The sequence below is a fragment of the Actinia tenebrosa genome, unplaced genomic scaffold (assembly GCF_029948245.1).
Source record: "Actinia tenebrosa isolate PJP-AT-01 unplaced genomic scaffold, QUT_ActTen_1.0 PGA_scaffold11__36_contigs__length_13525064, whole genome shotgun sequence".
In the NCBI taxonomy this organism is placed as follows: domain Eukaryota; kingdom Metazoa; phylum Cnidaria; class Anthozoa; order Actiniaria; family Actiniidae; genus Actinia; species Actinia tenebrosa.
In genome coordinates this window covers 9,944,611-9,968,220 of record NW_028292571.1, presented here as the reverse complement: position 1 = coordinate 9,968,220, position 23,610 = coordinate 9,944,611, and the positions used below count along the sequence as shown (strand labels likewise).

The following is a 23,610-nucleotide window of genomic DNA, read 5'->3' as shown; positions in this document are numbered from 1 at the left end:
ACATCGTTATTAGTATGTGCCTTTTGTAGTAACATTCTTCGTATCACCTGTACATGTGGACTAACAACTCAACAAAAGGCCATTCAACTTCTCTTTACAGACTGTTAAAACATTAAATAACGGCTTAAATGGCTGAGTAATCCTTTAATGGGTTGGTTTTTTTAGAATAAAGGTCTTGTCATGATGATCCAGGTTTATATACATCGTGAGTGAGATAAAATATTTTCCATTTAAAGAGCTGATTAATTGGTATTTTCGAAATTAAAAAAGAATCAATCGTATTTAAGTCGGAATGTATCTGCTTCTAGCTTCTTTTTTTTTTCTAAGGCCCCGTCCACACTATGCCGGAAAAAATTGAAAACGCACTTTATTTATCCGCTTAGGCCTTCCGTCCACACTAATACGCATGAATCCGGAACAGTTCTCCACCGGAAACAGAACTTTTCAAAGACGGTCTTTAGAGTGGAAGAATTTTTATCCGGCTAGAAAAGATCCGGCTAAGCGTAATAGTGTGGACGCAAAACAATTTGTAAACGGAACTTTTTCTATTGTTTTTGGTTACGTTTTCATGGAACCGTTCTGCTTTAGGGATCATCATCGAAACCTATATGCTTTTGGTTGGAGTTGTTTTTTTTTTTTGTTTTTTGTTTTTTTTTTTTTTTTTTTTAATTTATCAACTTGAAGCTGCTTTTCTGATTCTAAATAAACTCTTACATTACTTTCTTATGCTTAGATGTCATTTTGTTCAGTACTTGTAAAAAAAGAGTGGCTACATCTTTGTAAATGCTACGGTAATCGCTTAACTTTGTTATCTAGCCACGAGAGGTTTATCGCATTGCCTTTTTATGTAAAGTTCTCTTTATTTCGACTGTGTTTATGATTTCTTCGGGCGTCTATCGGCTTGATATGAACCCTAAACAAGACGAGGCACATACGGAGAGGTGGTTTTGATGATTTATGCGGCTAAGATCGTATTAATGTGGACGCAAAACTTTTCATTCGTTTTCGCTTCAATTTATCCGGATAAAAATTTATCCGGCATAGTGTGGACATGGCCTAAATTCTTTAAGAAATTCTTCAGAGATACTCGACAAAACAATGGAGTATTCTCAGGTTCAGTACAGATCCTAAAATTGCCAAATTAGTCGAACATGCCTCCGTCAAATTCTAAAGCAACACCTTTAGTATTAGTATTGCTAGTAGCGAAAGTATCGTTAGAAAAAGATGCACATAAACCGCTTGAAACCAAAGCAAACAATAATAAGCTCACAAAAGGCACTTGGGATAGCCCTAGATGATTCCTTGAGGTCGTGTATTTGGTCTAAAACAATGGAAATCTGTGACAATGAAGTATTTTTAGGCACGTTTGTCCAGGTAACTTTAAATAAAGTCAAAAGGTAAATTCATCTGATGCTAAGTGTTTTTTGTTAGGATTTCGGGGTTTTTTTGTTTTTTGTTTTTTGTTTGGGTAAATGAGCAGAATAAAGATGTGTTTGTTTATCATTAGCTGTGTTTCAAGAGTTTTCTTTGTCGGACGTTAACCAAATAGAAAATGTTTAATCTAAAAGGATAAAAATCAAGTTTTCATTAGCTTATTAGTCTAACAATCAAAGCATTATATCTACAGTAAACTCCTTTCCTTTCCTTTCCTTTCCTTTCCTTTCCTTTCCTTTCCTTTCCTTTCCTTTCCTTTCCTTTCCTTTCCTTTCCTTTCCTTTCCTTTCCTTTCCTTTCCTTTCCTTTCCTTTCCTTTCCTTTCCTTTCCTTTCCTTTCCTTTCCTTTCCTTTCCTTTCTTTTCCTTTCCTTTTCTGTCCTTTCCTTTACTGTCCTGTCCTGTCCTGTCCTGTCCTGTCCTGTCCTGTCATGTCATGTCATGTCCTGTCCTTTTCTTTTTTCTCCATCTTTTTATTTCCTTGTTTCAGTAATTTTATCTCCAATTTTATTTTTTTACATTTCATTTATTCCTCCTCCTTACCACAAAGATACTTCACGACATAATAAACTTTTCTTTCATTAATTCAAAACCTTGCAACTCGGTGGTCGAAGACTACTTGAAGTACTTGGTCCGTCTGCCATTTCAATATTCATTGGTGTACTTGACCTACTTATAAAAGTTTTAGATGTGTATCAAATATCGTGCCTTTTGAAAGACATATCAATATACCGCTCTGCGTAGTTTGTCAGGAATGAACTTCGATGTCTTAGGCCCCGTCCACACTAGCTATGCCGGATAAATCTGAATCCGAATTTTTATTTATTCGGTTAGGCCTACCGTCCACACTAGTCCGGGCGATTCACCGAAAACGAATTTTTTCGAATACGGTCTCCAGAGTGGAACAATTTGAAAACGCCGGCTAGCCATATTAGTGTGGACGGAAAACTTTTTTTTAGGTTTCAGTTTGAAAATTCGGATTCAAATTTATCCGGCATGGTGATGGCGGGGCCTTAGAATCGAATTATTACAAACAATTATAGAAAATTATAAAATAACTGTTATGAATGTCGCGTTCTGATTGGTTTGGAGCGCGTGCTTTATGAGAGCACATTGCACGCGCGAGCACTTTTCGTTGCGTCATTCCTATCTATTATTGTAATTTGTATTTTATAAAAGAAATTAAAAACTTGCTTGCTGTGCTGTGTGCAGTCATAAAGCACTTGGGGGTTGGCAGAACACTCGAGAAGTGTCGAGAAGCACTCCGCTACGCGTCGTGCTTCTCCTAACACTTCTCTCGTGTTCTGCCAACCCCCGCGTGCTTTATGACAGCACACAGCACGCGCGCGAGTTTTCTATTTCTTCAATACATTATTCCAAATATGCTATATATCAATTCAAAATTTTCCAACTATTTGATCGAAGACTACTTGAAGTCATTGGTGTTATTAACGGTTATTTGAGCATTGAGCCGCGTTAACTTGAATTGCTTACATAACTGAGTTTGAACTTCCGGTCATTTTGATGTATCAAACACCCTTACCCTTTGAAAGACATATTAATATACCGCTACTTTGACAGGAATAGACTTTGATCTTAGGAATATTAGAAAAATTTCTAAAAAGATATGCCATTACAAATGTGCTACGCAGCAGTGGCGCAACTCAACTAGATCAAACTGAAAGCATTTGCAGTTTATATAGCTCTAACCAGTTTGACTAGTTAGGGTAGAATTTTTAAAAATAAGATAGAGAGGATAAACTTAAATGTAAAGTTCATTTTCTCTTGATATAACACAATTTCTTTTAGATTTTATCAGGTTAATCGATGTAAAATATATGCTCGCGTGTGATTGTCGTGGCCGCTGTAAACTCGTTCTAGAACATGATGCGAAAGCAAAGCCTATTTTGAACTCAAGAAGCCGATGGAGAAGTGGTTCTCCACATCTCAAGTGGTTTACGTATCGTTGAGTTTATTATCTATGTTGACAGAAATAAATTTGCCAGAGGACGTTTTGTTAGTTTTTAGCCTTCGATTCAACTCATTTCATTTCTTTTCTCTTTTTTTTTTCGGTGTGCTGACTGGATTGTTTCAGGTTTCGATCTGTGAGTTAGCCATGCTCTAACTTAGATCAGCCCAGAGTTTGTTTCAAGGTTCGATCTGTGAGTTAACCATGCCCTGACTTACGGCTCAGACCAGTGGTTGTTTCAGGGTTCAATCTGTGAGTTAGCCATTCCCTGACTTAGATCAGCCCAGAGGTTGTTTCAGGGTTTGATCTGTGAGTTAGCCATGCCCTGACTTACGGTTCAGCCTAAAGGGGGTTGTTTAAGGGTACTGTAAAACTGCAATGCCTTTCATTCGATTTTAAAGAACTTCTTTACTTCGTAGTTTAATTGCACGTTCTACATATCTAATCCGAATCTATTCTATAATGCGTGCCTTTGGAACTAAATCAAATATCTTAGTGTCAGTTAGTAATGTCATTATCATTGACATTAACTTTGCACTCATTGAAGCAATAAATTGTTTCTGGATTAGGGGTTCAATTTTTCCTGTTCCAAATTTTATGACGTTTCCTTAGTGTTGGAACGAAAGACAGTCAATGATATTTAAGACAGTCGATGGTTTTTATACCTAGGTATAAATACCATCGATTCTCTTTCGTTTTCTCACTGGACTCTGAAGATGTTGCGAAACGTCAGTTACCACCAACAACAGTCTTTCCCAAGACTACACTCACCCGGACGTTCACATTTCAGAACAAACTTCAATATCTCTAAAAAAAGTCATCATCAGATGAAAATAATTTAAAGCAAAGTAAAGTAGCTTTAAATTGAACTTAAAATTATTTGGGAATTTGTTAAGCAATTATAAGTATAGGAAATAAATGACTAAAGGCTCGTCCAATTTTGAAAACTTTCAAAACACCATGTTTGTATTTTTTTGTTTTTGTTTTTTTTTGTTTTTGTTTTTTTTTTTTTTTTTTTTTTTTTTTGTTTTTTTTGTTTTTTTTGTTCATAATACACTCAACAAAATTGAGCAACGTAATTGAGACTCTACAGAGAAAAAATTTTTGATTTAACTATTGTGCTCCTCTTGTCCAATCATAATCGGGTAATTTTGTTGAGCGTATTGCAAAATATAATCATTTGAAGCCTGTAGAAAGAAAGTTTCTTGGCTTTTTGACGAAAATGAAATCTTAAAAAGGCTTTATTTTCTAATTTGAAATTAAAGTAAACTGCATGGAAGAGTTAACGTATGACTTATAATACATGCGCCATGACCGGAATATAATTATTTATAACTAGATATATTATCAAAGAGTAGTATTAAGAAAACATTACAGAAAAAAATAAAGATTTTTTTCTTAAAATATTAAAAAAACGTAGTAAAAACAGCTAGCCTTAAAGATTTTTATAATAAAATATCAAACAGGAAAGAAACAATATTGAGTCAATTGCTGGTTTTCACATGACGTCATCAAAACATCAAAATCTAAACTATAGATCGTATAAAGGCATTTCTCAAGTATGTTCATATTGTTCATTCGAATCATGCAAATGTTTGTTGAACCACGCTATAGAATATAACGTTGACCCTCATGATTGTCCAAACGCGTTATAGATTGTCAATGATTATGCTAATAGCACTAATGAATTTTCACTTTTGGGTAAATGATTGTCCATAAATGCAATTGTCTGTCAATTGGTGTTATTGAAGTTGAACTTCGCGCACAAGGAAATACATTCCGCGCATATGAATGTACGAACGCGCTATTGATTGTCCATTGATGCCTATGAATGTACACGCATATTCAATTATCGTTATTGAAAGTTGATCCGCGCTAATGATGTTACTTCTGGTGTTGATGAAAGTACATTACACGTTATTGATACAACTATTGGCACAAATGAATGTACATTTTCTGTTAATGAACGGCAAAAGGTGTAATAAACTTGAACAAAAGAATGACAACTTTTAACCTAGTTAATTAAAATTCCTTTCCCTTTTTTGAACTTAATATTGACTCCATCTCAAGTTCTTAAAAACAACCAATAGAAAGACTTCATTATAAGTTGTCCAATCAACTCTAAAAGGTTTGATCTTCCTGTTTACAAGCTGTGTTCTGCCAGAAAGGACAGTTTGCAGCAGAAGTTGGACGTCTTTTCACTTTGTCAAGAAACAACTTCAGAGTAACCTTCAGAGTAACCGATAATTAAACAAAATATGGAAGGCAAATTAATTTTAGCTCCTTTCCTTCTACTTGGTAAGTTCCAATGATATGTATATTTATAGTTATTTGGGGGGTGTGTGTGTTAGGGTTAGGGTGCAAATAATTATACCAATTGATCTTTCATTTAATTCTTTCCTCACCAAAAAAGTGTTAGTGTAAGATAGCGTAAGACTGTAAGATTGTTAAGATTGTTAACATTATTAATATGTTTAATGTATTATCAAAGCTGAAGAAACTTCGGGTAGTTTTGGTAAACGTCTTGAAATTAATTCCGCATTGAAAGTAAATTGAAAAATTCCAATTGAAGTGAGCTTCATAGCATACGAAAGTAACTTCAAATTCAGAGATAGAATTTTGAGTCATAGAAAAGTGCATATTTTTTAGAAACAATATACTTTTCATTCGGGATGTATAGATATAAAATGGATAGATATGAAATATTAAAGCATTAACTGTGCATTTTATCAGGGAGGGATATGGTTCAGTGGTTGGTTGGTCGGTCGGTCGGTCGGTCGGTCGGTCGGTTGATTGATTGATTGGTAGGTTAGACCCCGTCCACACGTATACGTTTTCATTCGTAAACGCATACATTTGTAAACAAATCCTGTCAGTCCACACGTAAACGGTCACCGTTTAAGAATCGTTTTCCCTAGTCCACACGTAAACGGTAAAACAATAAAAATATTTATTTAATGTTAAAAATGTTTATTTCAAATTATAACACACGCAATATAAAACTAGTGAAATGTATTCGATCGTAAACACAGTGACTCTTAAGTCCGTGATTCATAAGACTGTACTTTTAAGCGAGATGTTGTTAATCTTGTAAGGTTTTAAGCCTGGTTCTGTTATAACTTTTCTGGATGTTAAGAAGAACAATATTAAGTTGGATGCTTGCAATCAAGCTTGAAAGAAACGCTAGCATCAAACAAACAAACACACGACTATACGCCATCTTAGATACTAAATTATGGAGACTAGACCAGAACAGACCTTGTGACGTCAGCGTTTAATTTTCTAATCGTTTTCGAAAGTATTCGTTTACGTCGTCCGTAAAAGTATCCACTTAGGCCCCGTCCACACGTATCCGGAAATTTTTGGATCCGCAAATTTTTTTTTGTATCCTTATTCGCAAATTTTCGAAAACGGTCTCAAGAGTGGAAATTTTCGAATACGCTCCGAATACGGATACGTGTGGACGGTCGTATCCGCAAATTACACGTAAACACGATTTTAAGCATGCTCAATAAGAAAAACTATCCGTCAAATGCACTAGGCACTAGCGTGCATTAGGGCGGACCAAGAAATTTAAGGATACGTGTGGACGGTGAAAACGATTCGAATACGCTGCGTGTGGACGCAAACATTTTCGTATCCGAAAAAAAATATTTGCGGATACAACGGAACGGAAAGGCTAAACGCATCAAAACGTTTGACTTTAAGGGGTCTTAGTAGGTTGGCGAATCGAGAGGTTAATCATCTCACCAACGTTTTTTTAATCTTTAGTGCTGGCATTGGTATTGGAGTACAAGGTTACATCTGCAGACGTTTGTGCATCAAGTCCTATCTTAATTAATAGCTCAACAACTGGAAAATTTTCAAGTCCAAACTACCCCAACAATTATCCTCATAATGCAAATAAAACCTGGAAGATCGTAGCTCCAATAGGCCAGGTAATTGATCTCTATTTTCCTGTATTCTCACTGGAGAGGTCGAGCTCTTGCCTGAATGACTCCGTAAAGATACGTGGTAAATGTGACGACACTGTTCCCATGGCAGTATATTGTGACCATACAGCAAGGCCCTTGAGATTTTTGGAAATTCTTTGGTTCTCTTTTCCATTCTAAGAAAGGACAAGCTAATGACATTGTTCTACAAGAAAATAATGACTTTATCACTGATAAGTCTACTATTGCAAAATTATTTAATGATTATTTCACTAGTATTTGTGAGAATTTCCCTTTGCCTAGCAATGAAGTATATATACGGGTTTTTCAAACCATCCCAGTATCTGCACTATAAATAATTGTATGTTAGGAGTTAATAATCAGAATAATCAGTTTAGCTTTCATACCACTTGTGCTTCTACTATTACTGATATAGTGCTTTCTCTTTCTTCATCAAAGTCGTCAGGTTATGATAACATTCCTATTCGCCTAGTTAAAGATAGTATTCCTGTTATTTCTCGAGTTATCTCTAATTTATTTAATTATGCTATTATGACATGTACTTTCCCTACTTGTTGGAAGTTGGGTCAGGTCACACCTATATATAAAAAGGGCATTGAATATTCGAAGGGTAACTATCGACCCATTACTACCTTAGCTGCCTTTGGTAATATCTTTGAACGAGTCATTGCAGGTCAGTTAAATAATTTCTTTTGTGACAAGCTGTCCCAGTTTTTGTCAGCTTATCGTAAGCATTATAGCTGCGAGACTACTTTGCTTAATTTATTAGAAGAGTTTAGGAGTGGTCTGGACAAGCAGCATTTTGCATCTATTATTGGTATTGATTTGTCCAAGGCATTTGACAGCTTGCCACATGACTTACTTCTAGCTAAACTTGCTGCTTATGGTTTATCCTTTAATAGTTGTTCACTTATAGGGAATTATCTTACGGATCGTTTTCAGAGAGTTAAATTGGGTGACCAGTTTTCTGATTGGAGCCCACTTATCAGAGGAATTCCTCAAGGGTCTGTATTAGGCCCTCTCCTCTTCAATATTTTCCTCAATGATTTGTTATTATCTGAGCTTCAGTCTAAGGTTAGTTCATATGCTGATGATACCCAGATCTTTGATGTTAGTAATGATGTTTCTCTACTACATAGGCATCTGCAGTCTGATCTTCTCACTGCTCATTCGTGGTTCTGCTCCAACGGCCTCATTATGAATCCTGATAAATGTACTACCATGTGGCTAGGCAAGAGCAAGGGCATAAACACACCTTGTTTTTCCATTGGTAGTGAGGTGGTCAGTCTTGCAGATGATGTCAAGTTACTAGGTGTAACTATCGATAGAGATTTAAAATTCAGCAAACACATTACAGAGATAGCACGGAAGGTTGGCAAGCAAATTCAAGTCTTACAAAGACATAAGAAACTAATTAATACTGATGCCAAAGTCAAATTATATAATGCCTATTTTTTACCTCATTTAGATTATTGTTCTATTGTATGGCATCATTGCGGGAGAGGTAATTCAACCAAATTAGAAAAACTTAATGAACGCGCTTTGCGTTTTATTTATAATGATCATAAAAGCACATATGAGGAATTATTGTTGCGTATTAATCATCCTACTTTGTATAATAGGAGAATGCACAATATTTTAATATTAGTATTTAAGGCTCTGCACGGACTGGTTCCTGAATATATTTCTAAGTTATTTACACTACGTAATTGTAGCATTAATTTACGGGGTGATAACATTCTTATAGTACCTAGAGTAAACACCACTAGTTATGGTCTTCATTCCTTGGCTTATCAGGGTAGTAAGTTATGGAATTCTCTTCCAAACAACATGAGATTGTTGCACGAATTAAGTAAATTTAAATCGGAAATTTCCAAAGTCAAATTTGATATTGACTGTTGTACCTTTTGTAGAGGATAATTCTATTTTAATTTTATTTTACATATATACATATATTTATTTCATTGTTTACATCCATATTTTTATATTAGCATCATGTAATTTTAATTTTTAGTTTAGGTTATTTATAACTTGGAGATATTAGCATGTACTTGCTATCTTGTAATTCAAGTATAAATAAAGTTATTGTATTTGTATTATTGTATTGTCAATGCAATACTCACGGCTGAAAATGGAACAATAACAAGCCCTGGATATCCCGAGTACTACCCTCACGGGTTGTTTTACTTATGGAGGATCACTGTACCCGAGGGATATGTGGTACAAATAAACTTCACAACATTGATAACACAACACTCAGCTTCATGTACCAACGCAAAATCGAAATGTAATTGTGATTACGTTCACGTGCTTGATGGTCCGTGTCCATTTTACAACATTGGTACTAAATGGTGTGGAGCCTGGACGTCGCGATACGTTTATCCCAGTTACATTACGACGGGTCGACACATGGTACTGTTATTCAGGTCTGACTTGACAAATAACCATGTTGGCTTTGTCGCTCATTACAGAAGAGGTAGGTTTTATTTTTGGATTGCACGTTACGTCATTGCGCCCATTTTGGTGCCATTTGTTAACAAAAGATTTCTCATTGGCATCCATTATTAAAGAACGGCGCCACAATGGCAGCCATGCTTTTGTCTTTTGACTCTCATTGGGAATGCTTGCAATCCATCAATTGGTGAACATTATAGGTGATATATCACCTATAAAAAATAACCATCGTGGAATGTGCTGACAGTTTATGATATCGAGAACTTATTAACAACCATCACACAGCGGAGAACAGATTCAAAGGAAGATCTGCCGAGTCTGAATGTGTGTGTGTACGCGAAGCCGGCATAGGGAACGAGAGAGAAAACGAGATAAAGAGAGAACAAAAAGAGAGTATAGCAATTTTTTTCTATGTATGAAATATAAATCTCTCACAATATATTTTCTCTTCTTGAATACTATTATTTTAGTAATAATGAAATAATAAAAAAAGCTAGGAATTTAAAGATGGTCTATAGCGACACTAGCAATAATCTTAACCCCAAAAATTTGTCTCCATAGCCCTCAACTGTAGCGGTGACAAGCCCATTTCCTGCGTGAAAAACAGTCAGGCATCTTGCTGTGTCAGAGAAGCAAGCACCTGCTTAAGTCAAACATCAATAAGGAGCCACTGTCCACGTGATGGCGACCCTGCAAGCTTCATTGGGTGTTGTACTGTAAATGGATCTCCGTCATGCTGTCCTGGTAATGGACCATTTTTAAAAGTATCGTGGATGCAAGGCTAACATGGAAATGCAAAAGTACAAAATCTCACTTTTTCTCGATGGAATTTGTGGCATTTCATTCATATTTCTATGTTAGACTTGCATTCGAGACAACTTTAAGAAGGATCAATTTTGTTAGTAAGAAAAACTGAATAAAGCACATATTACATCACATTACGTTACTCCACGTCAGGTCACGTTACCACACATCAAATTTAACGTCATGAACGCGTCATATCAAATATCATGTAACGTTAGGTCACGTTAAATGTCATGTAACTTTATCTTAAACGATATTTTACGTAACGTTGACACATCGAATGTCACGTACTCATGCCCATTAAATAATTACTGATCTTATCAAAATCCATTGTTTTCAGTCTGCATTATCCCAACGAATGCATAGAGGAAAATCAGACATATTTAGTTTATCACATCACATCACATCACATCACATCACATCACATCACATCACATCACATCACATCACATCGCATCGCATCGCATCGCATCGCATCGCATCGCATCGCATCGCATCGCATCGCATCGCATCGCATCGCATCGCATCGCATCGCATCGCATCGCATCGCATGCATAGAGGAAAATCAGACATATTTAGTTTATCACATCACATCACATCACATCACATCACATCGCATCGCATCGCATCGCATCGCATCGCATCGCATCGCATCGCATCGCATCGCATCGCATCGCATCGCATGCATAGAGGAAAATCAGACATATTTAGTTTATCACATCACATCACATCACATCACATCACATCGCATCGCATCGCATCGCATCGCATCGCATCGCATCGCATCGCATCGCATCGCATCGCATCGCATCGCATCGCATCGCATCGCATCGCATCGCATCGCATCGCATCGCATCGCATCGCATCGCATCCCATCCCATCCCATCCCATCCCATCCCATCCCATCCCATCCCATCCCATCCCATCCCATCCCATCCCATCCCATCCCATCCCATCCCATCCCATCCCATCCCATCCCATCCCATCCCATCCCATCCCATCCCATCCCATCACATCACATCACATCACATTATATTATATTATATTATATTATATTATTTCAATATTATTTTAATTTATTTGTTTCCATTTTTAAAGTCCTTCAGTCAGGCAACAACATTAGCTGTCCACGTTCTTCAGACAACCATGCCTTCATTGATGTTTGTCTCAATGGCGGAAAACAAATCTGCTGCAACAGAAATCTTCCAGCTTGCAGATACAATACCCTTCTGACAGACCCAAATGGAGTCATTACAAGTCCTGGTTATCCATCAAGTTACCCACCTAATTCATTGGTTGTTTGGAGAATCACTGTGCCCGAAGGCTTTCTTGTGCAAATAAATTTTACAACATTGAAAATAGACAAAGGGTTTTCCTGTTCAAGTTGCAACTGCGACTATGTAGCCGTAAGGGACGGACCTTGCTCAAACATTGATGGCATTAAGTGGTGTGGAAGTAGCTGGAATAGACTTCCAAGCTTTGTATCAACGGGAAGACATCTTCAGGTGGTTTTTAAATCTGATCAATGGCGAAGTGATGACGGGTTTGTTGCACGGTACAGAAGAGGTAATCATCAAAAATTGATTTTATTCTTATACTTTATGTTATATTTGCTATTTTATCTGCTTTTGGCACTGCCTAAGGCCTGTCTGCTTTAAGTAACATAAAACACATATTAAAATAAATCAACTTTGTTTGTACAAGATGACACTTGCCAGTAATTCAGCTGACATACTCGTGGTCCTCTTTAATTTTAATGTCTTTAGTTGATTAGGAACGAGACCACCATTAATTAACGTGGTTATTCGTGCCACGTGAAGGTCTAACCATTTGCAGATGTGATTACAAAGGCAGCACCTTCTCTTCAGCTATTTTGGGACCCTGAGTGTTACGCACATTGTAATGATCATTATCATGTAAAATCGATGAGTTATGTTGCTTTATTTATTTACATTTCAATTTTAGCTCTGAAATGTGGTGGTGAAACATCTTATTCTTGTTTGAACAACGGTGAGCCAGCATGCTGCAAGACACAAGGAGCCAGTCTTGTTTCTACCGCAACAAAGCTTTGGTATGTAAAAGTTTTTGGTGAGTCGGTTGGTTTGTTGGTGGGTTGGTTTGTTGGTGGGTTGGTTTGTTGGTGGGTTGGTTTGTTGGTGGGTTGGTTTGTTGGTGGGTTGGTGGGTTGGTGAGTTGGCTGGTTGGTTGGTACGGTTGCTTGGTAGGTTGGTAAGTTTGTGGAGTGGTGGATTGGTTGGTTAGTTGGTGGGTTGGTTGGTTGGCTGGTAGGTTGGTTGGTTGGTGGGTTGGTAGGTGGGTGGGTGGGTTGGTTGGTGGGTGGGTGGGTTGGTTGGTGGGTGGGTGGGTTGGTTGGTGGGTGGGTTAGTTGGTTGGTTGGTGGGTTGGTTGGTTGGTTGGTTGGTGGGTTGGTTGGTGGGTTGGTTGGTTGGTTGGTTGGTGAATTGGTTGGTGGGTTGATTGGTTGGTGGGTTGGTTGGTGGGTGGGTTGGTTTGTTGGTGGGTTGGTTTGTTGGTGGGTTGGTGGGTTGGTGAGTTGGCTGGTTGCTTGGTACGGTTGCTTGGTAGGTTGGTAAGTTTGTGGATTGGTGGATTGGTTGGTTAGTTGGTGGGTTGGTTGGTTGGTTGGTAGGTTGGTTGGTTGGTTGGTTGGTAAGTGGGTGGGTGGGTTGGTTGGTTGGTGGGTGGGGTGGGTTGGTTGGTGGGTGGGTTAGTTGGTTGGTTGGTGGGTGGTTGGTGGGTTGGTTGGTGGGTTGGTTGGTGGGTTGGTTGGTGGGTTGGTTGGTTGGTTGGTTGGTGAATTGGTTGGTGGGTTGATTGGTTGGTTGGTTGGTGAATTGGTTGGTGGGTTGATTGGTTGGTGGGTTGGTTGGTGGGTGGGTTGGTTGGTTGGTTGGTGGGTTGGTTGGTTGGTTGGTGGGTTGGTTGGTTGGTTGATTGGTGGGTGGGTGGGTTGGTTGGTTGGTTGGTTGGTGGGTGGGTTGGTTGGTTGGTTGTGTGGTTAGTGATTCATATATTTCCCTTAACTTCTTACGCAGGATCACTATGGTCATCATGACAACAGCGTTGCTGCTGATGTAGTATTTCATGCCCAAGTGAAACATCATTGGACATCGTATAGCTTTAACTCCTAAATGTTAAAAGCAAATTGACCACTTTAGAGACGAGCAAAATACTGGGGCGAGCTGATAAAGCATCTCAATATTAGTACGTCTGTGAAATTTAAACATGATTGGATGAAAAGAGCCAAAGTTACAAGCCTTAAAATGTCTTGAAAAATTTACAAAGTGTCACCATACAAGTAACCATACATTCTTTGAAAATTTTCAACACTTTTGAACTAGCCAATCATTCTGGTTCGTTTCGTCCAATCATGTTCAAATTTGTCAAACTTAGTAATGTTGAGATGCTTTTTCAAATGACAAAAACAAATTTTCTAATAAGCTTAGAATTCAAAACGCGCCCCAGTCTTTTGCTCATTTCTAAAGTGACCAATACAGCTATTTCATAAAAGCTTGGGTTTTGTTGCAAGTAGCATTTCAAGCTTAAGATGTATTGTGGATCATATGTAAACAATGTCAGCAGGTATGAAAATATGCCCAGCGGAAAGACATGCAGACAAAGTTTAGCAAAATGCCAAAATTTGTTCTTTCGCTGATTGTATTTATTAACATCGTCCACATCGTCCATAATTCACGTTGCAACGTGCAAGACAATTTACACCAACTCTTTTTTCAAATAGCTGTAAACTTTTGCTCTTTTTAAGCTTTTAAGCTCACTTTAAGTAGTAGTTTGCAAATGATTTAATTCGCTAACGTAGATTGCTATTCTGATTAACACTTCCATCCAAAGAATTTTTGGCCTTCAAATTTTCAAATGTGTGATAACCTCTTACAACCTGAATTAATCAACTCACAGATTCAATTGAAAAACCGAAGAAAACAGAAAAAATGAACTTGGCATCAAGGGAAAGACCTAACAAACTCTACTCGCATGTGATACTAAGTCCGGGAATCGAACCTTAGACTCGAGATGGCGAAAAGTGAGAGTATAACTGCTACGTCACCATTGCTTCCTGCACTACTCAGTATTCATAGACCAAGGTGATTTTTGAATAAGCTATTTTTAAAGGCAATTTTAAATATATCTAAATGCAGTACCTTTTTTATTAAAAATAAATAAAAAAGGACTAAGCTTTATAAGCAAACAATTGTAGAATAACTGACTTGCAACATTTGTAGTAAACTTACACAAAAAGGAACTATATTTTAATTTCTTTTTTGAAAAATTTGGTTCTGAGAGGGAATGATATTTTTTGTTAATGGGGGAAGTGAAGTTTATAAAAAAATTAAACATGGGAACCAAGGAACCCAGGAACCCAGGAACCCAGGAACCCAGGAACCCAGGAACCCAGGAACCCAGGAACCCAGGAACCCAGGAACCCAGGAACCCAGGAACCCAGGAACCGAAGTACCGAGGAACCCAGGAACCCAGGAACCAAGCAAGATAGGAAGCAAGGAAGAAAGGGAGAAAGGATTAAAGGAAACAAGGACGCAACGAAGCAAAGAAACAAGCAAACAAGCAGGGAAGCATGTAAGTAATATATAATCTTTACGGGTTTTTTTTAATTACAAAATGACAAAGCTCAAGGCGTCATATATCAAAAACGTTTCTTTTTATATTTATGTTTGTACTTTGTTTACATTATTGATATTTCATAGTTGTATAAACGTCATTTTGATTACATGGTTTATATAATAAATACGTAAAAATTCTAGTCAGCCACAACGCACTGCGTGTCGGAGACACTGAATGCACCAGTTTCTGTGCCTGCGGTTTTGTAGGTGAAGTTTGGGAAACCAGTCCCATCGGTCTTGTTATTCGTGTTAGCCATTTTATGACAATCATGATATTATGATATGTGATCATTTAACGATTTCTGCGAGGTTATATGAATTTTGGCAACGAATCTCATTATACAAACACTCCTTTCTAACACCTCTTTCTCTTTTACTCCGACGAAGGACAAGCGTCCGAAACGTCAGTAAGTTTTTTCATCTTTTCACGGTGTATAATTTAACCTTTTATCAATATAACTGTTTCATTAGAAACACCGACGCAGCTCACACTAGTTTTTAGCTAGTTATCTCTAAGTAAAACAATGATGTTTTATACAGGATATTTTACTGTCCCAGAAAAGCTTTGTATATTTAATAATGCCTCCTACGACATCACACTCATTAACATATTGGAAGTATAAACCTTGATATCTCCAAGATGAATCAATCAAATCACGTAAAAATATTTTACCATTCAATCATTTCCTATAGTCATAGGCACTTTAAAAGTTTTGCTTAGAATAGCTTCAAGAACGATGTAGCAGGACAATGTAAACGGCAATATAGGCGCACGGTGCATTGTGGTTGACTAGGATTCTTTCAAACTGCATCTATTCTAAACATTTTATCAAAAATAAAGGCAAATTAATCTAAATCAAAGAGTTTATAATATTTGTTCTTAGAACTAGATACATGTTAAATATTCCATGTACAAAGGAGTTTAGGAATCATCCCACGCACTGAACAAAACCGCGTTCAAAACTGCGCCTTTTTTTTTTTTTTTTTTTTTGTTGGATTTTTTGACTTGATTTACAGTTTCAAGCTTTAGCGCGCTTTGCGGTTAACTTTTCTTAAATTGATTTTTCTTGTTTCTAAAAGTTGCTTTTTTACTTCTCTTCACTTTACATCTCTGTCTGTCTTTCTGTCTGTCTGTCTGCCTGTCTGTCTGTCTGTCTGCCTGCCTGCCTGTCTGTCTGTCTGTCTGCCTGTCTGTCTGCCTGTCTGTCTGTCTGTCTGCCTGTCTGTCTGTCTATCTGCCTGCCTGTCTGTCTGTCTGTCTGTCTGTCTGTCTGTCTGTCTGTCTGTCTGTCTGTCTGTTTTGTGTTTTTTTTTGGTTATTTGTTTGGAGAAAATCCTATAAATGTTTTCATGTTAATAAGCAGAATGTAAAAGCTATGAAATGTATTTTTGTTGCTGATATTATAAACCACCATTTTTGCGTCGCGAAACTTTGTCGGCTTTAACATTAAGGATAATTCCTTTGTTAAGTTAGATCTCTCTTTTTGAAAACGTTTTTTTCCAAAAGGTGTCCTACACTTAGTGAATTCGTATTCCAATCAGTAGCTTCAAGCCTTTCATTTCTTGTGTTCTTGTTCTGCTTCTTGCTCTTTCCAGCGAACAGATCTTCTTGCGTTCTTCTTCGGTTTTGAAGCAAGTTCACTCGCTCGATAACCTGGCACATATCGCCGTAGATTCCAAGTGACTAAGCATCAAATCCATGTACTATACGCATGTTTCCGAATCCTTTGTGAGCTTTTTCTTTTCTTGTTTTAATCTAAGCTGTCTAGATTTGTGAGTTCTGTATATAAGGATTAGGACAATTATAAAGAATACGAAAAGTACGATGACTGAAGGAACGACTATCCAGGCTATTAAGGCCATGCGACGAAACCTTGAATCATCTGCAACTGAAACACAAGCATAGCTATTAGATTTTTAAATAATCAATCTCCCCGTTCCCGGAAATAATTCCTAAATTCAAGTAAATCAGGGCACAACTAATTCACAGATCAAACCCTGAAACAACCTCTGGGCTGATCTAAGTCAGGGCATGGCTAACTCACAGATCAAACCCTGAAACAACCTCTGGGCTGATCTAAGTCAGGGCATGGCTAACTCACAGATCAAACCCTGAAACAACCTCTGGGCTGATCTAAGTCAGAGCATGGCTAACTCACAGGTCAAACCCTGAAATAACCTCTGGGCTGATCTAAGTCAGAGCATGGCTAACTCACAGGTCAAACCCTGAAACAATCTCTGGGCTGATCTAAGTCAGAGCATAGCTAACTAACAGATCAAACCCTGAAACAACCTCTGTGCTGATCTAAGTCAGAGCATGGCTAACTCACTGATCAATGCCTTAAACAACCTCTGGGCTGATCTAAGTCAGGACATGGCTAACTCACAGGTCAAACCCTGAAGATCAAATTCAGGGCACAGCAAACTCACAGTTCAAATCCTGAAACAATATATTAAGATGCAAAGTATTTCACTTACTTTTTATACATACAGGAAGAGTGCCCATGTACACTCCGTCTCGGTAACATTGGATGCGGTCTTGCCCGTGTAGATGGTAACCTGGCACACATTTAACTCTATAACTATCTTTCACTCTAGTTGCAACAAGTTCACCATTCTCAATATGAACGCCTGGACACGGCGAATAACGGGTTATAGGTTTAATAGTAGTAGGGTATTTTTTCCCGTGGATTTCCTTCGGGTTGCCAATATCAACGCCGTTTTTACTGTTAGTATTTTCCCCTCCGTTTTGATTGTTTCTTTTCGTGTTGGAGTTTCTGTTTTCATTCTTGCTGTTTTTATTGCCTTCTTTATTTTTATCATTATCGTTATTATTGTTCCCGTTCTCCGTATTGCCATTGTTTTTATCTCCTTTTCCACCCCCAAATTCATTCCCTTTGCTATTTCCGTTGTTTGTGTTTCCGCTTCCCTTGTTGTTATTTCCATTTCCGTTGTTGCTATTTCCGTTTCCTTTGTTGTTGTTATTTCCATTTCCGTTGTTGCTATTTCCGTTTCCTTTGTTGTTGTTGTTTCCATTTCCGTTATTCTCATTTTCGCTTCCTTTATTGTTATTTCCATTTCCGTTGTTATTATTTCCGCTTTCTTTCTTGTTATTTCCATTTCCGTTATTGTTATTTCCGCTTCCTTTGTTGTTATTCTCGTTTCCGTTTTTATTATTTCCGCTTCCTTTGTCGTTATTTGCATTTCCGTTGTTGTTATTTCCGTTTTCTTTGTTGTCATTTCCATTTCCATTGTTGTTATTTCCGCTTCCTTTGTTGGTGTTATTTGCATTTCCGTTGTTGTTATTTCCGCTTCCTTTGTTGTTGTTATTTCCATTTCCGTTGTTGCTATTTCCGTTTCCTTTGTTGTTGTTATTTCCATTGCCGTTGTTGCTATTTCCGTTTCCTTTGTTGTTGTTATTCCCATTTCCGTTGTTGCTATTTCCTTTTCCTTTGTTGTCGTTATTTCCGTTTCCTTTGTTGTTGTTATTCACATTTCCCTTGTTGTTATTTCCGGTTTCTTCGTTGTTGTTATTTCCATTTCCGTTGTTATTATTTCCGTTTCCGTTGTCGTTATTACCGTTTCCGTTGTTCTTATTTCCTTTGCCGTTGTTATTTTTGTTTCCGTTGTTATTATTTCCGTTTCCATTCCCATTATTGTTGTTCGGGTTTCCATTTCCGCTTCCTTTCCAGTTGTGACCTTTATTATTGCCGTTGCCATTTTCATTAGTATTATTATTATCGCCGTTATTATTATTTGTATTTCCGTTATTATTATTTTTATTTCCGCTTCCAGTGTTACCCTCATTTCCCTTTCCATCGCCGTTCGTACTACTACTTCCGGTACCTCTGCCCCCTGAGCCAGAGCCCGCAGATCCTTTGGAATGCGATACCGTACTTCTCGTAGGAGGTGTTGTGGGACTCTTTATTATTTCATATTGTCTTTTTGTCACTGTAAAAAAATAATAAGACAATATAATTTCTAAATGACAGCAATATAATTGAAAAATTATAACATCAATACTAATAATATAAAAATTAATTAGTTAGTAATATGTTATTGTTATAATATTATTTATTTAGTAATATATTCAATTGTGAACCATTGTGCAAAATACAAGTGAGTTGAGTATTGTGTAAGTTCCTACCTGCCTTAACAACACCAGAAAAACTGATATTCTTATCACTCCTGGATATATTGACTGTAACAATCCCAGTCGTCGCGAATGATGGCACCCTGCAAAAGGCACGACCGTCCTTGAATTCTCCAGGAAAACGTTGTGTGTCATTGTAAACACACTCAAAGCCGTGCTCAGGCCAGAGGCACGCATCTGGATAGGTTATGTTGCCAGATGTGTTAAAAATAAATATATTTGGCTGCAATGTTATAGAACCTGTGTGAGAAGAAACAAAAAAATGTAGATTATATTTAGTCTTTTCGCTTTATTCGTATGATGCTTCCCTATGGTATCTTATAGCTTTTTTCATTCTTCATTCTTTTCGTTTGCCGTTGTTTTTTTCGTGCATTTGTCTTTATTTATTAACTTATTCAGCTCTTCCTTCCTTCATTCTTTTCATCCATCCACCCATCCATCCACCCATCCATCCATCCGTCCGTCCGTCCGTCCGTCCGTCCGTCCGTCCGTCCGTCCGTCCGTCCGTCCGTCCGTCCGTCCGTCCGTCCGTCCTTCCTTCTTAACAAAATCCTACACACCTTTTGTCCTACAGATATCATTTTCAAGCTTGTCAACTCCATCATGTAGTCGGAACACCCATTTCCCTGAATAGCCAACATTACTGGTCTCCGCTAAGCTTACAACATCTTTTGTTCTTGAGAAAGGCAGCTTGTAGACCACAGACTCAGCGATGATTCCAGACTGAAGTGAATAATGCTGGTTAGTATAGGAAAATAAGGTCTATAACTTTAAAAAACTAACAACGCCTTATTTTTTATCGTTTGATGTAGGGTTGCAATTTGTATAGGAAATCGCACGATCTCGAGTACAATTCGGAATTTATAGGTACGAGTGAGGCTTTGAAAGTTTTCAAAATTGGACGAGCCTTTTAGGTGAAAAAATTAATAAAAATTACCTTTTCAGTAATTTAAAATTTTCGCGCACTGTGATTGGTCGAACGACCAGGGTCGTAGGCGGAAGTATATTCACCAAAGCGGAAGTAAAAAAAATCTGTTTTTCTTTTCCTGAATTTTCTCGTTTCAATGATATTCAAGTCTAAAACTATTCTAGAACGACTATTCGACAAGTACTAAAGCTCAGTGATAACTCTTTGTAATAAATTGTCCAAAGGGGTATATTTTAAAGCAGTAGTATCTGATTGGTTCCCTACTACTACTATTACAGCTGTTTTGCATATGAGCACAGGAAAAAAAAAAAAAAAAGACAGACAGACAGAAACTGGTCAAGAAAGGATTGGTTTGCAAAGAAAAGCTCTTTATCCACATTTGTAATCGTATAAAAGGCTACTAGACTTGAAAATCCCCTTAGAAGCAAATACTTAGCAGCAAAGTATCGTCTAGAGGTAAGAATATTATCAGGAATACACTCGTTTTTCTTGCAAAATTATAATATGACTTTTGATTCAAAATGTCGGTGTAGTGCGAAAATAATGAAAGTTCTATAGAAAATGTTAAAATTCTGAATGAAATTAAGACTTAAACAACTTAAAATAGTAAAAGGAAAGTAGTTCAAAAGTAATAGAAGTTAGAAATATTGTATTGAAGTAAAAATGATGATTTTTTTCCATATGATATGGTGACGAATTCATAAATTCAAAACAGAACGTGCCTTTCGTGTAGTCAAAACAATACATTCTCATTCAAAGCCCAATTTTCTGCTATTTTGTGTTTGTATTACTTTAAGTTGAATGAAAATCTTTCGTTTGACTCCTCTTTCGCTCTTCTGTCCTTAAAATTTCAAGTTCAATTGAACTTTTTTGAAGAAAACAGAATGTGTGAGTCCCAGTAGAAGTTTTGTCTGTCTGATCACAACTTTATGCAAAGCACAAAATACTACTCCTACCTTATAGATTTTGTATAATTTTCTTTAACACATGTAGGAAACTGCAATTCATGGTTTACGTTGAAGCTGAATCAATGATACCATAATAACAAAAAAAAGATCCTCGAAAAATTCCTCATGTTTAAATCGTTTCCACAAATGATGTCACGTTTGTACATAGATGAAAAATGAAATGCGGACAAGCCAATCCCAGCGAACATGTTAATATGCTACAAAAAAAAATTTTTTTTTTTTTTTTTTGGTCTTTTTGTTTCCAATTTCTGTAAAAACTGTGTTTTTTTGACATATATCAATATTTTTTCTCATGCAAGCGAATGCTTTGTTTACCGGAAGTTCGTCCGTATTTCGATCCCACAAGGCTTTGCGATATCTATTTTTATTAGCGGAGAAAACCCCTATGGTCGTACGTATTTTGATATCGATGACGTCATTTCCATTGTTTTCAACAAGTTTTTGTTTGTGAATGTACATATATTATAAAAAGAATATTTCACGTTGGCTTGAAGATATGAAGTTTATTCTTCTTGTGTTCGCTGCGCTCACTTGTGAAATATTTTCATCACTCGAAAATAAACTTCATATCTTCGCGCGCCACTGTGTAATATCCTCTATAAACATAAAATGCAAGTGTACCTGAGCTGCGTGTCCACCTAACCCTTTCTTGTCTCCATTATTTAACGTGCCAGTCGTCCAATCCAAGTGATCGTAAAGAAATGTCACAAATGACGATTGACCATCGGTGGATATAATAGCCTGGAATGTGTTTGCCTGAAAATAGAAAGTGTTGCAGCGAGGATTTAAGACTGTAGCAATAAATAAGCCATAAATAAATAAGCCACAATAGCCATAATATATTATAGCAAACAGTACTTTTTTAATATTTAAAAAGAGGTAAAAAAAAATACGACAAAAAGAGGGGCGGACAAAAAAAATGAGGGAATAAGTAAGTGTTTCATTTTAATAGGCCTCAAGTGCGTTTGATACGTTTAAAACCTACACTTTCAAAATCCTTTTCGGTAGCTTTTTTTAGTTTTGTTAATGTTCACTAGTGTCTTGGTATTCTTGGTATTAGTAAATGTTTCATTTAATAGGTCTCAAGTGCTCATGATGACGTTTAAAACCTACACTTTCAAAATCCTTTTTGGTAGCTCTTTTTGTTTTGCTAATGTTCACTAGTGTCTTGGTATTGTCAAAGGAGTTTATTCATTTGAACATGAAAAGAGATTACGATAATGATTGTGGTAGTTTAGGCATGAAACCTCATCTATTTTACGTCGTTTTTTTAAAAAAGCGATGTGTTTATTTTAAAGAGTATCTCACCAAATCATTGTATTTACTACTTCTACCATAATACGCCACTCTCTCCCAAGTAACTATCAACGTCCATGTTGAATTAAAACCCAGAAAATGTTGAAAGCTTCGAAGAATATCTTCATTTGCCCGAATGAGGTCCTTGGATTCTCTAGATACTCGGTACCAGACTTCTCCTCCTATGTGAGTGTCGACGTCGGCCCAGTAAGGCGCGATAATTGTCTTGTCTTGTTGTTGTGATATGTCGATTGAGTGGTAAGTTCGTAGTCTCTTGTTGAATGATATTACTCCATTGGAGTTGATCTGAAAAAGAATAAATACTAGTTTTGAAATGGTTTTGAGTAGCATGCCAAGGAGTTAGTCATTCTGAAGTTGAGCCGAAAAAGATTGGTTCCAATTTGGGCTGTCTTAGGTAATTTCCGTCTATTTCGACCAATATAACAGAAGAGTCCCTTTTCTCAAAGAATACCGCCGCGGTTTCATGACTAAAGACTCATCTGCACAGGCTTAGCTTAGCTTGAGAGCAAATCATTTGCAAAGTCAATTGTAACGGTAAAGAATGTACAACTTGAACAATAACAATGTTTTTGTTAAAATTCCATGGACTTTAATGGTATCTGTGAATGGCTGTGTTATTGACGAGGCATCCATTCATCCCATCCATCCATCCATCCATGCATCCAATCAGATCACATTCAATGTATTATTTGTACCCACCCACCCCCTCCATCCATCCATCCATCCATCCATCCATCCATCCATCCATCCATCCATCCATCCATCCATCCATCCATCCATCCATCTATCCATCCTTCCATCTATCCATCCATCCATCCACGCACCCATCCTTCCATCCTTCCATCCATCCATCCATCCATCCATCCATCCATCCATCCATCCATCCATCCATCCATCCATCCATCCATCCATCCATCCATCCATCCATCCATCCATCCATCCATCCTTCCATCCATCCACGCACCCCTCCTTCCAT

The 23,610-nt window shown here is 37.3% G+C and overlaps 2 protein-coding genes across 3 annotated transcripts in view; one reads left to right on the top strand and one right to left on the bottom strand.

Moving 5' to 3' along the window:
* Positions 1-9,458: 9,458 nt before the first annotated feature.
* Positions 9,459-14,851, top strand: LOC116290998 (dorsal-ventral patterning tolloid-like protein 1; the record flags this gene model as incomplete). The annotated part of the gene is made up of 5 exons (XM_031698120.2): positions 9,459-9,831; positions 10,371-10,553; positions 11,712-12,179; positions 12,579-12,684; positions 13,670-14,851. Coding segments are annotated over 5 exons (1,173 nt in total), but the record flags the coding sequence as incomplete, so codon positions are not given.
* Positions 14,852-15,219: 368 nt separating this feature from the next.
* LOC116290988 (uncharacterized) overlaps positions 15,220-23,610 on the bottom strand; it is a 26,341-nt gene continuing 17,950 nt past the window's right edge. For both annotated transcript variants that reach the window (XM_031698106.2, XM_031698108.2), the window contains 6 exons: positions 22,626-22,919; positions 21,939-22,073; positions 19,982-20,144; positions 19,416-19,661; positions 17,747-19,219; positions 15,220-17,157 (listed from right to left, as the gene is read on the bottom strand). In XM_031698106.2, the coding sequence (XP_031553966.2) occupies positions 16,973-17,157; positions 17,747-19,219; positions 19,416-19,661; positions 19,982-20,144; positions 21,939-22,073; positions 22,626-22,919 (2,496 nt within the window). In that variant the 3' untranslated portion in view covers positions 15,220-16,972. The remainder of the gene's footprint in view (positions 17,158-17,746; positions 19,220-19,415; positions 19,662-19,981; positions 20,145-21,938; positions 22,074-22,625; positions 22,920-23,610) is intronic.